The following is a 15,747-nucleotide window of genomic DNA, read 5'->3' on the forward strand; positions in this document are numbered from 1 at the left end:
GTCCTGAAAGCCACAGCTCATATCACATAGTTCATGTGTAGCCATAAATCTACATATATTTACATATATAAATACACACACACACAAAATATATTCAGTACATTAAATCAAAGTGCCAATCTGGTGATACTAAATGTAAAGAGAGAGACAACCACACTGAGTGGTTTTCTAAAAGCAATTAATTAAAGCTACATTATTGGAACGGTTAACAAACTTCCCTGCCTCTCGCTCATGCCATGGCCGAGGTTTCTCGTGAGCTGCTAAGCATGAGGGTCTCCCGGTATATTTGGGCAACCCAGAGCACCCTTAGCTCTGGAACAGCCGGGGAAACAGCTTTGCAGAACAGCCTCTGAGCAGCTCCACTGTAGGTGCCAGCTCCGTGTCTGTTCGCGGTGAGGGTGCAGCTCACCATGGATCTCACCTTGGAGTTCTTTACGACCTGTGAGCTGCAGTCTCTTGGGTCAGAATTACTTAACGGTACCCAGTCCTTCCTGGGCAATACCTGAGAATGAGCTCTGCTTCTTCGAACAGGCAGAAAGAAGATGACATGCTCAAAACTTACAGTAGGAGGACACGATGCAGTTGATTGCACAAGGGGTGGTGGTCCAAGTGGGGAGAAAGGGATCTTACTCGCGGGGCTGGACCCTTTTTTACTTCTGTTAATGTCAAAGGCATGTGTGTGTGTGTGTCTGGACTTTTTCTGGGCGTGTACATTTCTATTTCCCTATTTGTGAAGGTGAGCTGGCGGAGCAGGATAACCTTATGGTGAGTGACCTCTTCATTTGAGTGTGAACCAGGGCAAAAACCCCTTCTGAAGCAAATGGATTTGTATTAATGCAAAAGCAGTGTACATGAGGGCAGGAGCTCCCACGTCTCGTCACGGGAGGTCAGGTTCTCCTCTGTATATTCTGGATCAGTGGAGACAAAAAGGGGCACGTTTCAAGCTTTGACACCACGCCAATTTGCAAGGGAGGTTTAACACACACGAGGGAGGTTAATCAGCAATTATTATTATTATTAATCAGCAAAAAATATATAAAATCAGGAAATGAAGCAAAGCCAAGCACCACCACCAGGTACAGCGGGGGGGGACATACTCTTGCCAGTCTGGTGTTGGGATTTAGTCACATGTGAAACGCTGAGTTTGCTCCACTTCAGTCACAACGAAGCTTGTTGTCTTGTCACCTCATCTTTGCCTGCTCTGTTACCTCGTTAAAATGTTATGGTTGTTGTTTAAGGAAGAAACCAAGGTGCGAAATGACAGAACCTAACTAGCAGCCCACACAACTCCCTCTTCTCCTTTGCTCCCCCCCTCCCTTTGGTGGCAAGACGTAGGAGCAGGATGCCAGGAAAACGCCCTGAGGACCTTTCCCTCTGACTATAAATGCGGTTTATCCAAATTAGCCACTGTTTTTCTTCTCTGACCTTTCCCTTCCCCTGTGCCTCCCTCTCACCTCCCCCCCCCTCCGCCCCCCGAGTCCCACCTCTCTCAAGAGTTCATTATTTTGAACAGCCTTTGCTGATGCAAGCCAGCGGAGGTCAATTAAAGAAAAGATTGAACAGCAAGATATTTCCCAGCAAGGCACCAGTGAACAGGGAGTTTCAGTTGTACCAAGGCAGGAATTTAATGGGAGCGAAGATTTCAGATTATTGCGTGGATTTTAAGAAACAGCCACACCTCATCATTTTGGTTGTCAATATTACAGCTATGAGATTTTTAGTTCTGGAGCTAGAGCTCCGGGAAAAATTAACTATTGACAGTGGGGAATAGGAAGCCATAAACAGCTCTGGGGAAGGAGGAGCATGGTGCTGTTTGAGAGAAGGTATAGGAAAAGAAGATTTTTCTTCCTCTTTGCAAACGCTTTGTAATGTGTTCTGTTAATCCAGGCGACGACTCTCTCTCTGTAATGGAAGTCCTCGGGGGGAGTTCAGGCTCGTGTTAATTGCCTTGGTGCTCAGCCAAATTCACTGAGGATAAATTCTTAGTAGTAATTCCCGGGGGCTCAGACCTTCTCATGGAGGGGACCCACCTGGAACACTTCTCCCAGGGGGCCTCTGCAAATTAATATTCCTGGAACGGGCTTGCGGGCCAAGAACCTGTGCTCAGAGAAAAACCCTTCCGAGCTGCCATGTCCCATCCCCCCCCCCCCCCCCCCCCCCAAATGATGCAAGCCCACACACCCAAAGCTGCTCAGTGGCCCTCGAGGGGCAGGAAAAGGGAGCACAGGGGCCACTGGATGTGCAGAACCCATCCCTGAGCATCTCAGGTGACAGGCAAATATGGTTCACCTCTCCTGCCTTGGCTGGGAGGGACACAGCTACAGAGAAACTGTACCACACAGCATTTGCCTCCACTTTGCTCTTTGAGTGGCAGCTATTCCCTATCCCCAGTTAATTTGGAGTTAGAGGAGTCTGAGAGGATGAAAAGTGCTTAAAGGGGCAGCTTGCTATAGGTCACCTGATTTTTTTTTTTTTAGTTTTTTTTTTTTTTTCAGAAATTGCCTGTCCAGATGATGAATTCAGCTGGGTATTTATTGCTAACTTTAATAAGGCATCTAGACCTAGCAAGGTAATCTTACTTATTACAGCATGTCATGTTACAACTTATCATCATAATACTGTAACAAAATGTCAGCGCTGAAGGAATTTTAAGAGCAGCTTTTTAATGGATGGAGAGGGTTGTTCCCTTGGAGTTGGAATGACGCCACCAAAAAAATTGGAGCCAGCAGCAGTTTCTATAGTGCAAGGTCAAAATTCTTGTCAGCAGCTTCTGCAGAGCCCCCTTCCCTTCTTATTACCAACTACACGTGGCTACAAGGAGGCAATGTGGCACACTTGCCTTATGCTGAATTTACCCTGTGGGCATGTGTGTGCATTAAAACTCGGTGCAAACAGAAAGGGCTGCTGGGCAAAACACTTGCCGTGCTCAATTAAACTTCTGCTTGATCTGAGGTTTAAATTCCTTTGGTAATAAGACTTCAGTACAAATCGACAGAAGGAGTCTGCCACTCTGCTGTAGACGTGACGACACATCTGGGACATGCTCGTGAAAGACAGAACTGGGGAACAACAACTATTTCTGCAGCATTCCCTAGGTGGTTGGCATTTCTAGTTGTTATCTGTCCACTTGCACGCTTTATTCACTTCTTTCCTCTAGTGATTTCTGAGCTTTTATGACAGTTATGTTTAGTAGGTGAAAACAAAATATGTCATTAAGACCAGGCGCGTGGTTCTTTCATTAAAATTGTTCTTTCATAAAAATGTGTCACTAGAACAGTTTGCAACAGTTTAAAAAGATGACCAAAATGAAACAATGCTAAGCCACAGTGCTACCAACCTCACAAATGTGGGGGAGAAAAATCTTTACTAGGGAAGAAGCCCAAAAAGGCTAAAAGGTATGTGATCAGGAACAAGGGTATGAATATTAAAGATCCGACTGCCAGGGGCTTGGACTGATGCTGCTCCTGCCACTGTTCCTACTTAAAACGTGCAAACAAGACAAAGGAAGAAACCTCACAGCGAACTGCTGAGGTCTGAGGGAGCAGACCCTGCGGCGGTGCTGTGGCAGCCTGGGCGTTTTAGTCGAGCGCGTGGCTGTGCCCTCTGCCTGCAACAGACAATTCACCTGCTTTGTGCCTTTCCCACAAAACAGCGGAGGATGGGGACTGTACGGCAGCAACGCTGGCTGAGTTAGCAAGCCCTCACTTCTTAGGCAGCAGATTGGGCATGGGTAGCTTTGCTTTTTATCTATTCCAGCTGTTCATCTAATGGCATCAAGCTTTGGATTGGATTCCTGTACACGTTTACCTTTCACTGTACAGGGAAATAGAAAGCCTGGTAAAACGCTCTTTCTAGCCTTGCACAGAGCGTGAGTCCCGTGAAACATCTGCAGTGCAGCTTCGCATCTTTCAGGCAGTGCTAGGAGGGGATGTGAGACCACCCCTGCCATTGTGGTCAGGAACGTGTTTTAAAAATACTGTTACTGCTTTTTGAGCTCCTGCAGGCCACAGCAGCATCCTCCCCTCGGTGACCAAGAACTCTGCTGAGACTAAGGCACGAGATTTTTAAGCATGAAAGCAAGCAGTCCAGCTCTCTGAGTGTAACCTTCCCATGTCTATTGAGAGCCCTGAAAGCTTGTGATCACACAGGTAAAAAGACTAAGCCGCCTACAAATGTAAAGGAAGGGACTGGTGCTGCTTCACAAGCATGTGAGTTTTTAGGGGGCTTTCTCCACCTCTGGAGATAGGAAATACATTGGGTGAAATAAAGTTTATCTGCAATAACAAGGGTGGATTGTTGGCTATGTATGTTGGGGCATCTGTAAACATTTACACCAGCTGCAAAACTGAATGTATCTGAAACGACTGTTTTAAGAGTAAATGACTTTCAAATGGGAGGAAAACCAAAACCAAACTATGCTGCTTTGCTTGTCCTTCCCTGCCAATGCAAGATTGTTTTCTGCACTATACATCATTTTGCAAGTGCTTGTCTCTATTTAGTTTAAATGCCTCAAGTGACAATCTCCCTTTACAGAAAAAGTTTATTTCCCAGTTTTATGCTTTTTTCAGTTGGAATTGTCACATGCAATCAGCATTGTTTTAACTTTGCTTTCTTTGTAATGGCTGCAGAAGCCATTACATTTACAGGGAGCAGGGTGAGACCGGTGCTAGGCTCTTCATCCTTCACTGTTCAAAAGCTCTGTCAGTGATGAAGACTGAATCTCCTTTTGTCTTGTTTCAAAATGTTACCACCAAAGTGGTTCCCTTCACTCTCTGTGGACATACACCCTGTAACACTGATGGTTTCTTTTAAAGATTTCTTTTAAGACTTGTTTCATACTCTACTTTTGAAAATGGTGCCGAGGAAAAGGCAAACAACTGTGCAGCAGGAAGAAAGTTACAGTAGTGTCATAATAGGATCAAAGTTGCTCCTCACCTTACGTGTTAATCTTCTTTTTATCTCTCGTTTTTCCTCCTGCTCCTCTTGCTCATTCCGGGCTGTAAAAGATTTACAAGGATCTCAGACGGTGGACTCATCAGGCATGCACAGTATGCAACAAAATAAGCCTCTCCATCAGTATATGAATGTTTCAGGACCTCTCTGATGCACAGCACGTCCCTCTGGGGCTGGTGAACTTCCTCGCTCCGTCGCTACTGCGCCTTTTCACACACTTCATATAACATCTATGGCCTCCTTCCTTGCCCTGTGTTGGCACCTCTTCATGAGTGTCACATTCTAGAAGGGCCAGGCAGCGAGCCAGCTCCTCAGAAACCATGACCTCCCTGCCCACAGGCCTGGCGACCTCAAGGGGCTCAGTTACAATACGGTCGGATTCTGCCAGGCTGCAAGGTCAACAACGGTTGGAAAAGAAACACATGCATTTTTTTTCCATCTAGACAATAATTTCTCACAGCTACTCTTTGGAGAGAATGGGGGGGGGGGGGGAAAAATCAGAATAGGGATGCCAGGCAAAATCTGCAGCTTGCTATGAGCTGAGCAGAGTAAGGAGAGGGTGTCCTTCCATCATGAGCCTTCACTGCATCCCACTGGAGCATAAAGGCACATCCCAGGGCAATTCACTTTCAACACTAAGCCAGAAGATCATGCTACAAGCTCTTACCAGGGCAAGCCTCAACCATTATCCCTCAAGAGGACAATAACATCTGAGTACGCTAACTCTTCTTCAACTTAGGAGCAGGCTGTCCTGCTGGTCTTGGCACTGAACTTCACTGAACGCCCAGGTTTTCAGGTACTCAGCACCTCGATCAGTTGGGCCCACTTCCACCGCTTCGTTGGCAGCTGAACTGCCCCTCACCCCAATCACACCCACACGTAACGGATGAGAGCAAACACAACTCAGCTCTTCCAGCAAGTCCCCTGTGCCCCTGCTACGATCCGGCTGTCACCCAGGAATAACTCTCTGCAGGGGAGATTATGGACCTCAAAGGCCAGTCTGGGATGGGTGGCTTGATTTAAATTGTCCAACTTTGGACTGAATTAAACCCAAGGGGCAATCCCACGTTCCTCTCTGATCCTATGGGAGAAGCGGGCACCTCTGGCAGAGCGGCAGTAACAAACTGGCAGCTGTAACCTCTTCAGCCATGGGAGCACAGGTCAGCAGTCCCACCAGCTGAGTGGGACAAGCCAAAATTAAGGTCCTAATCCAATGGAAGTCTGCCCGTGGTGGAGGAGATGTAACGTTTCAAACCAATGCATCCAAAATTGGGGTTTTCTCCACAGAGAAATAAGACCTAAGCTCCAGAGACCACAGGAGCCCCTGAGCAGGTGAGGAGGGCTAGGATGGACACCAAAGTTTCTTGCTGCTCCGGACAGCAGAGCTGACAGGTCTGCCACAACTGCTCCCTGACTTCAGTGGGACCGGGAAATCTCAACGCAAGTGAGATAGACTGTGTTTTACAACAAGCTTCTGATCTTTAAAATACCATTTAACCAAAAATACTGCTTACATTTTCAGGAGAAAGGAAAATCATACTGGAATAAAAAGAACAGAGACAGCAGGGAGTCACAAATGGCTTTTAAATGATAACTGGAATACCTACACTGATAAATATATTTTTCCTCTTTCAATGGCTCCTGTCCCTACTGGGCTGGATTCTCTTCTAGTAATTGCTCCTCTAGCAATTTCACTCTTCCCTTTGTGTCTCAAATTTGGAGGAGCTGGTCCTGCAAGTGCCTGCTTTCAGAACCAGAGCCACTAATAAATGCTTGCAAGATTAAGCCAGACAGACACAGTGCTAAATAGAGCCCACACAGAGTCAGGATAGAGCTGCGAGCACATAAAATTTAGTTATGGCCATTCAATTTTGTGCTTGGCACACCATGTCTCTGTTTTGTCCTCACTTCTCAGCCTGGCCACCCACCTTCAGGGACACCCTGGCAGGCTGAAGACCTCGGTCAGGTAAAAAATGAGAATTAGGAATGCATTCTTCTCTGAAAACAGAAAGTGACTTTTTTAGCTATTTCTTTAATTAAGTCATGCCAATCTTGTCAAGCTGCAAAACTGTTGCTTTATTTTATCTTAACTGTTCAGGAGATGCTCTGTTTCTCTAGACCTGTGTGTGTGAGGGTGGGTGGCTGCGTGCTGGTGCGATTTTCAGACCCGATTTCTGTGCCAGTGTGAAATGTCCCCCAGCACAGACCGAGACCCTCAAGGGCTACCTAAGCATCGTTTTTGTGAGGAATTTATGCAGCCCTGAATGTGCCAGGCTGATAACTGAATGACTAGTATCCACCTGAGAAGTGGCACAGGGGTGGTGCGTGAGGGGGATTGATAAACTTGGCCAGCAAGTATTAACTGCAACAAGTCTTCACACTAACCTTGCAGGTCTGGACTCTCATTACTCTCATTGACTTAAGTAAGAGCCAGTAAATTGGGTACACTTCAGCGAAGGACCCTTCAAGCACCAGTGTCCCCTTGCTCCATTTCTTTGCTGTGGCTGCTGTAATGCTGCTGTTGGCACCAGCAAGGAGTGGAACTTGTGCAATGGATGCTTTGCCCTTGTAATTCAATAAAGATGACCATCTCATAATTATTGCAGCAGCACAGAGCTAGGAAGCGATCATTTCATGCATAAAGGCTGGCTGTCCAACCACATTCTGCCTCGCTTCTTCCCATCAGGATGAGCAATAATGCGGTTACACATGTAACAGGAACATCATGGTACCAGACATGACATTTGCATCAAGGAAATTTCAGCTTTAATTGCAGAGGAAATCCTATTTAGTTTGCTTGGGAGCTTGCTGGGTTTTCTTGTGTGTGTGCACTATGAACAGGGCTTTTGCAAATTGCTTAACCTGCTTATGCAGAGAATTTACACTCTTCATTATTGCTTCCAATGTTTCTTTTTCTCTAGGCTCCATCATATTTATTATAATTGTCCTTCTCAGAAGTCTAGGGAAAGGACACAAAGTGATGTACAAACCAGACACTATTTATATTTACTTGTTTAAGGGTGGAGCATTTTTATGTTTTCTTTTTTTTTTAATTATGCAACTATTTTAATTTTTTGTTCCTTTCCCGCTGTGCTTCACCAAAAGTTGGGATGCTTTGGAAATACCACATTACTTTTTCCTGTAATTATGAAGTTGTTTGTCTACCGAGACACACATGTTTTGGAGCAGATCTGTGCTTAGGAACCAAGCTACAAAAATTCCAGTTAGGAAATACAATATAGTTCTGGATTCAGGGTAATATTTTCAAACACATCCATGTCATTTAAGAGCCTTTATTCAATTCCAAAAGAAACTAATGTGACCCAGGGGATAATTCCTCTGAAATGTAAGACATCTTTGGGTCACTACGTGACTGCTGGGCTCGGCAACGTGAACTTTAGGAGTCTCTGCAAGGCACCCAGCACAGGAGATGCTGCCTCTCTGCTGATGCTGGTTCAAACGTTGCTGCCAAAGCAGCTGCCCAAGACCCCCACCTTCTGCAGCCACCCTCACCAGTGCCAGGATGGTGTTTACTGGTCACGCACCCGTGCCAGGTGGTGCGTGACACATGTTTGTTCGTAAATCCTGGGATGACAACACGAGCTGCCCAGAGAATTGGCCTCTGTCCCTCCTTGCCTGAGCCTGGCATCAGTCATGGTGCACGTTCCCTGCCCTCCAGCTGCTCTGCTACCCCCCCGTCAGTCACACCTGGATGGATGTGCCACCTAGTTCCCCATGGTCTGCCCCTGATTTCCCGCAGAACCTGGGAGAACCTCCTGCAGGAGTTGGGAGCAGGCGGTAGGAGCACAGCTATCACAAGGGGCTGGCACCAGACAAACGGCTTTGCTGGCAGCCCCGGGCTGGCCCATGCCACGCTGCTGCTGCTTTGCTGTCTCGTCTTTTCTCCTCTTTGCACTGACAGTGGTGTCTCTCTCTGTCTTTGCCTGCCATGTGTAATAACATGGACAGATGAAAAAACCCTGCTGAGTGTTAACACTGTCATTAACTTGCAAGGAATCTGATTCTGAAGGATTCGATCAATCAGTTCTGCTAATTTTCAGAGAATTAATCTTCTGTTACTGTGTTTTTATGATCCTGTACAATGCAGTTATTTGAACAACAAGGAGAAGGCAAATTACAGACCTACCTAAGGAGACATTATCTACAAGGTACCATTTAGGAATACTTTTTTCTCTTTTTTTTTTTTTATTTTTTTTTATTTTTATTTATCTCTCTGGAACGATGCATTTACTAACTTAAAAAGGGAAGAACTTGTTTCTTCTGATTTCTGTTTCAAAAGTAACAACAATTATATAAACAGCTTTTTTTTTTAAATATTCAAACCACTTCAATGTGAATAAAGATACTGTCATCTTTTCCCTGTTCATTCATTCATGAGATTACGAGATTCGTGCTAGGCTCAGTTGTACTGCTCTTGAAGCTGGTGGCTATGTATCTACTAACTTCACTCAGATCAGGGTGGCTAAATGGCATTTTGTCCCTGTTAAATAATACATTTTGAGGATCCACCAGCAAATTTTTGGCTGATTTAAAGGAAGAATTTCAGGGGAACATTTCAAGGGAATAATCCCCAGTCACATTGTTGTTGTTTTTTTTTAACTGAATAAAGGCTCCACCTAGTCTAGATTGTTGTGGAGATTTTTAGGAAAACTAACGAAGCCATGCCCTAAAGTCTTTACTAACTTATAATGGGATGCTCATTTGTGTAAGAGCCACATGAAGGCTTTTCAAAATGACCAGCCCTCTGTTTGGAACAGGATTTGCAATAGAGATTCAACATCTGGTTTTTTTTTCCCCATGGATTGTTCAGTCTTGTGAATTTACTGACTCTGATTTTAAAGAATTGTTTCTGCAGCTCTAGATGTTACTACAGACTTGCACGCTTGCTTGCATTTATGATGCACTATATTATTATTAATTATTATTAATGATGCACATATGGAATAGTTGATGTTTTATAAAAAAACACCCAACATCCATCTAACCTAACCCAAACTAGCCAGCTTCAGGTTAAATGTCAGCGGTATCAGGACTTACGTTTCAGTATGTTCCTCTGCTCCAACTCTTCAGCAGTTGGCCTCTGGCTCAGTCGTCTGCGAAAAAAGTCCAAGATCAGTTTTTGGACCATATCACATTCTCCTCAGTTCTCTGTCTTAAAGAGTTATTTTGGGGTGTGAAAGGCAGAGCAGAAAGCACTGACACTGCTCCATTATGTACTTGCTACGCCCGGACCATGCGTGACACAGACCATGCTTCGCTTTCGCAGTTTCCTCTGTTTTCGACTCACGAAAGACAAAATACGTTATGTCATCTTAGGCATGACTCTCCCACCCCTACCCCAGGCAGAGCTGCTGAAAGCTAAGCTACACAGATGTCTCCACTTAATTTCCTTCCTCCCATGCCTGCTTCCTGACTCGCACAAGCATTTCTAGCCGAGACCCAGCTAACCCTCTCACTGCCCTCTCGCCAGCCTCCCGACTGCGCCCCGTTTGTCCAAACAGCGTTTGAACACACAGACAGTCCACAAAAAACAAGGGATGGCTTGGCAGCACAGAGGGCAGAACAATAGCAGCCCTCCTCCTCCTCCTCCACACCCTCGCTTCCCTCCTCCTCCTCTCGTGGCTTTTATTAAATCTTACGCTGAAGGATCAGCGTGACTCGCTAGTCAACCTGTACGTAACAGGGTCACAAACCCCACAATCTAATTACAGATGGGGACCCCAAGCACAGAAATGGTTTGAATATTCAGAATACAAAGCAAGGGAGAGAAGCACAAAGGGGTCTTTGGAAAACAAAGTAAACCAGGGAGATGACATCAGAAGTCAGCACTGTTGGGCCTCTTCATGCTCCCCTCTGAGTCAATGGGAGTTTTGTCAATGGTGGCAGCGACAGGACAGAGCCTCCTCTTCCTTCAGATGTGGTCATTCAGAGACGTTCCCAACTTGGGGGCCCCAGCCTCTGCCAGTTGGACCACCCGTTCCCCTGCGAGGTACTGGTAGCAAACGTGACATCAACGCCGGCTGCACAGCTTTGTCTTCTGCAGTGGCTGCTTCCCCTGACCCGGGGCACAGGAGCTCCCTGACACCGGGCTGGCTCTGCGAGGCTGGGTGAGAGCTGTCTGACAATGGCTCCGCACAGCACAGGGGCTGAGCACAGCTGTGCATACATCCCCGGCCTTCTCCAGAGCCAGGAGCTCACGTGTTTGCCCGGTCAGCGCCCCTGCCCCTCGTGTCGCGCACGGTGCACAGTGCTGAAGCACGTGGGGTGGGTAGCATCCTCTACACCAGCTGTACCGGCACCTGATTTTACACAGCCTGAAGATTTCCACCAGCAGAGGTGATACCAGCTGTACGTCCTTTGGGGCCATGTGGGAGAGGAGGATAGAGAACATCTGACCATCACTGATGGGAGGAGATAAAGAGAGAGGAGGACAGAGAATGTATGACCATCACTGATGGGAGATAAGAGAGAGGAGGACAGAGAATGTCTGAAGAGAGATGTATGAGAGGAGAATGGAGAACGTCTGATCTGACAGGAGATGAGAGAACAGCTGGGTATTGCGAAGGAAAGTAAGAAAGATAAACATGGTTATCTAGTAGTCAAAAGGTGTTTGCATGCTTGGAGTGATATATAGCTATGTAACTGCATGAATGGTTTGTGCCCTGAGCCTGGTGGTACATGCAGCTGGAATTTGTATCCGGGCTCAGAGATATAAATATGGGCTTCTCTGTACAATAAGGGGTCTCTGGTTGCACCACAGCTGCAGCCCGTGCCTTCATATGTGCCACAGGGCCACTTTACACCGTGAAAACCAGGCACCAGAACATGGCCCTGTTGCAGTGGAGAATTTGGAGTCATTAGCTTTGTCTCTTTCCCGTGGCAGACTGAACATTTATCTCATTGGAAAAGCATTGAAAGGGACAGAAACTCATCCTTAATTCAGACACAAAGAATGTCTGCAAAGTACTCTGAAGACAGAAAGCGCTCTCCAGGTGCTTGCTATTGCCATCTTTAAGATACAGTAACTGTTGCTAGTGGGACACTTCACCTAAGGACTAGGAAGCAATTAAAATTATTTTATCTCTAGCAGCACATGAGAACGAAAAAGTTACCACTCTTAGACCCACCATGTGTGTCTGCAGGAATTGAGTTCTACAATGTTTTGAAACCACTGCACCGTGATGCTTTTCAAGAGGATGCATCAGAGGGATGGTAAGGATGGACTCCAGCCATCCAGTGTGCAGCTGCTTCTACAGAAGCAAGCATCACACAATAAGTAAAAGGAGAAATTAGTCTGTAGACAATGCTCTGGAATGCCCTTTCCAAGAAAACAGGGATTGAAGGACTCAGCTAACAGTTCTGTGAAGCACAGTTCACACAGGAGTGTTGCTAGCAAAAGGCAGAAGTTTTATCTATCTACATAGGTGATTTACAAAAAGGACCAAGTCTTCTATGAGTTTGCTGGGGTACCTGCCATGAAGCAGGTGCGTTTAAACACAGCTTTCACCCCACTGTGTCATTGCTTCCACAAAAGGGGACAGAGATTTATACCAAGTATGCCCTCGGAATTACATGCACCTTCTACTTCTCTGCTGCTCAGAGACCTATAGACTGGGGGACTCTTCCCCATACTGCCTGGTAGGGCCCCCAGTGAAATTGAGCCAAGAATACTTGTGTTTCCTATTAAAAGTCAAACTATTTTATAGGTCCCACTATTCACCCTTCCCAGGCTGCAGAGGGCTCCTGCCTAAATGATGACCACCGTTTTCAAGCGATGCACTTACATGGCAGAAAAAAAATTGACAATTTTGATAGATTCGGCCTGGAGACCTGAAAGCTATCTGCATTTGTGGGTCGTTGATTGCTTCTGGACTCTTCCAAACACAAGTATTTTTGATAGCAAGACTTAGGCAGTAAGAAAAGATAAACTACCCTTGAGGTAGAACAAAATCATGACCCATGCTTACAGTGCAAGCAGTGAAGCACAGCTGGGGGATGAAGGTGATGCACAGAAGGTGGCTGCCAGTACCCGTGTCTGCTTTCATCTCCATGAACTGCTGTCACATCCCCCATTTGCATCATCCCTCTGGACTGACCGAGCCTGCCCCTGCTCTCTCATTGCAAGCCCCTCCTTGATGAGCTCCTCAAACCGACCCAGCCCCTTCCCTTCCAAGCTCTCACAATTATCTTTTTTCTTGGTCTCCTGCTCTTTTCATTTCATTTCTTCTCTTGCTGCTAGAGTGACTTCTGCCCCAAACTACCTTTGGGCTTTAAAAACAACTCCACCGGCTCCTCCGAACAGAGTCAGTGTAGTTCATTTGTCTTGCCTCTTAAGTTCCAAGTTTGTCAGATATTGAACAGCTGTTAGTGTTACTATCTTTGAAAATCCTGATACTAGTTACAGATCCTGTAAATCAAGAAATGTAAGCAGCTATTGCTCTGTTACCATGGCTGCAAAGATACAAGTTTTTTCACACCAAATTTCAGTACACCAGTGCCAGTGCACTGCTCTGATCTTGGCAAACACCAGGCATGATACCTCCCCTCTTCTACCTTCCCTCCTGTGCTGCCTAGAATAAAAAAAAATATTAATGAAGCCCACCTAGCCTGCAGAGGTTGATTTCAGTGGTTTGATTGCTGGATTGCTGCTGTGCCTTATTTCATTTAACATCACAGGGGCTGCGTGAGGCTGTCAAGAGGCCAGAGGTCAGGAAACAAGTGTCTCATTAGCAGCACAGTCAGAATAAACAGGAGAAAACGGAGGTGAGGAAGGAGCCTGGTGCAACAGCAATGAACAGATCTGCTCGTGAAAACTGTAAGAATTGAGTGGGATACACGGTTCCGCTGTTGATCAGAAAGGTAAGTCTGGCTGTTCCGTGGAGCTGTACAAGCACAGGTGTCTAATCCAGGAATGGGCAAGTCAGGCTTAAAAAGTAACAGCCTTTAACAAGCATTTTCTGTATCTAAAAGCTCTTGTGTGAACACGCTTGACCTTCACTGTCCCATTCATGAAGTTTTGCAATCAGCTTCAGGCATTCAAGGGGATAGAAAGATCTGGTTTTTGTAATTTGTTCTTTGCAATGTATTGCCTTGTTTATACTTCATGTTTTTGCAGTATTGTTAACAGCAGTTTTGCAAATACACCAACAAAGGTTTTACTACAAAGAAAACCTTCCTAAGATTTATGTTGACAAGAAGAAAGCTTTGCTAGAATTTTACTGAGAAAAATAATATCCAAATGAGATTGTCAGTGAAAAATAAAACAGTTTGCTCACACTTACAAAGATAAACTTGACAGCAAACCAATTTTATAACTTAATTCCCTGCCTGATCAAAATGCAACACACTCCGTGTGCTAGAACTATACAACAAGAGCTGAGCAGCTCTTTGTAAGGATATTGTCTGGTGGCATTTTTTTGTTTGTTTGTGCTGGGTTTTTTGTTTATTTTGATTTGGGTTTCTGAATTTGCTCTAGGCTGGGCTAGGCAAGTCATGGTGGATGAGTAAGAGTTTGGGGGCAGGAGGGACAATCATGCAAAATCAATTGCTGTAGACCTAAAATATTGGCTGGTGGGGGTGTAATCTCTTCAGAGAGCCAGAGGAAAGAAAGGCAGTGTTTTCACTGTTTGGAGCCTGCTGGGCAAACTGAGAACTCTGAATGGGAAGTTTCTGCTCCACGTGGCAGTGTCCTGCAGGAGCAATGAAAAGAAAAACTGGCTGTACATCTCCCCAGGCAATACACAACACTTAAATGAAGAGCCCACCCAGTAATGCTTACTGTGCTCTGCAGTGTGGCAGTAGCCAGGGGCTCTCAGGACAGTGGCCAGCTAGCTGTGGGGCTGAGGGTCAGGTTCTTGCAGCCCTTTTGTCTGGCACCTTTGAAGCACGGCGCGCTGGTCGTCTGTGCTGTCCCCTTTGAGGAGTCACGTGGTTTCTCTCCTTCATCTCTCATTTTGTTGTGGATGAGCTCTGAGAAAGAGCTGGTTAATGCCATCCAGCTTGTTGCTATGTGAACAGGATGGTGCTGGATATGTGTTTTCTGTGTACCAGGAATTCATCTTTGCCTCTGCCCAGAGGACAAGAAAATTCAAGAGCTTAGTATGGGCTCATCTGTAAGTATAATGGCTGGATATAGTACAGGGCTTGCTGGAAAGTGATGACCTGTGTACTTGCCAGGCTGATTAATTCTGGGTGTTCGCAGATAAAAGAGGCAGAACCCAGCAGCTCTCCAGTGCTTGAATGGTGCTATCTGGTGTGCGTGACCCAAGGGCAGGACTGATGGGCAAACAGGTCACCAGGTGATAACAACAGGGCACACAGCAGTATGGTGAGGCATCCAGAGCATCACCAAAACATCTCTGAGCCCAGCCATGCTCACACAGCTGTTCCTAATGACTTAAGTCACTCTGATGTAAAACAACTTCTGAGCACAGTGGGGCATAACCTCTAGAGCAACTCCTGATTTTATTCTGTAGATGCAAATCTTTTTACTCAGTTGCAACCAGGCTCATACCACCCTAGAGATTGCTCTGAGAGAGGAATAAATCCGAGCTGGGCACAGAAGAAGCCAGCTGCCACAAAGAACTACTTGTCACATTGTTCTTTAGTTGCCATAAATGAGCACGACCGAAGCCAGTAGAACTGCGTTGATTTACCTCAGCTATATAGTTTGACATGAGGAAGATTCAATGGGAGTAAAAAAATCTTACTGTTGCTTAATTTAGCTTGCCTTTCCCAATAATAACGCTGATAGCAAAGCAATATTGATGAAGC

General features: G+C 45.8%; 1 protein-coding gene across 5 annotated transcripts in view; it reads right to left on the reverse strand.

The window, feature by feature from the left end:
• The window catches only part of PHACTR1 (phosphatase and actin regulator 1), a 303,507-nt gene that overhangs the window by 14,649 nt on the left and 273,111 nt on the right, over positions 1-15,747 (reverse strand). For all 5 annotated transcript variants that reach the window (XM_040586602.1, XM_040586599.1, XM_040586600.1 and 2 more), the window contains 2 exons: positions 10,012-10,067; positions 4,936-4,997 (listed from right to left, as the gene is read on the reverse strand). In XM_040586602.1, coding sequence (XP_040442536.1) covers positions 4,936-4,997; positions 10,012-10,067 — 118 coding nt within the window. The remainder of the gene's footprint in view (positions 1-4,935; positions 4,998-10,011; positions 10,068-15,747) is intronic.

The sequence above is a fragment of the Falco naumanni genome, chromosome 3 (assembly GCF_017639655.2).
Source record: "Falco naumanni isolate bFalNau1 chromosome 3, bFalNau1.pat, whole genome shotgun sequence".
NCBI lineage: Eukaryota > Metazoa > Chordata > Aves > Falconiformes > Falconidae > Falco > Falco naumanni.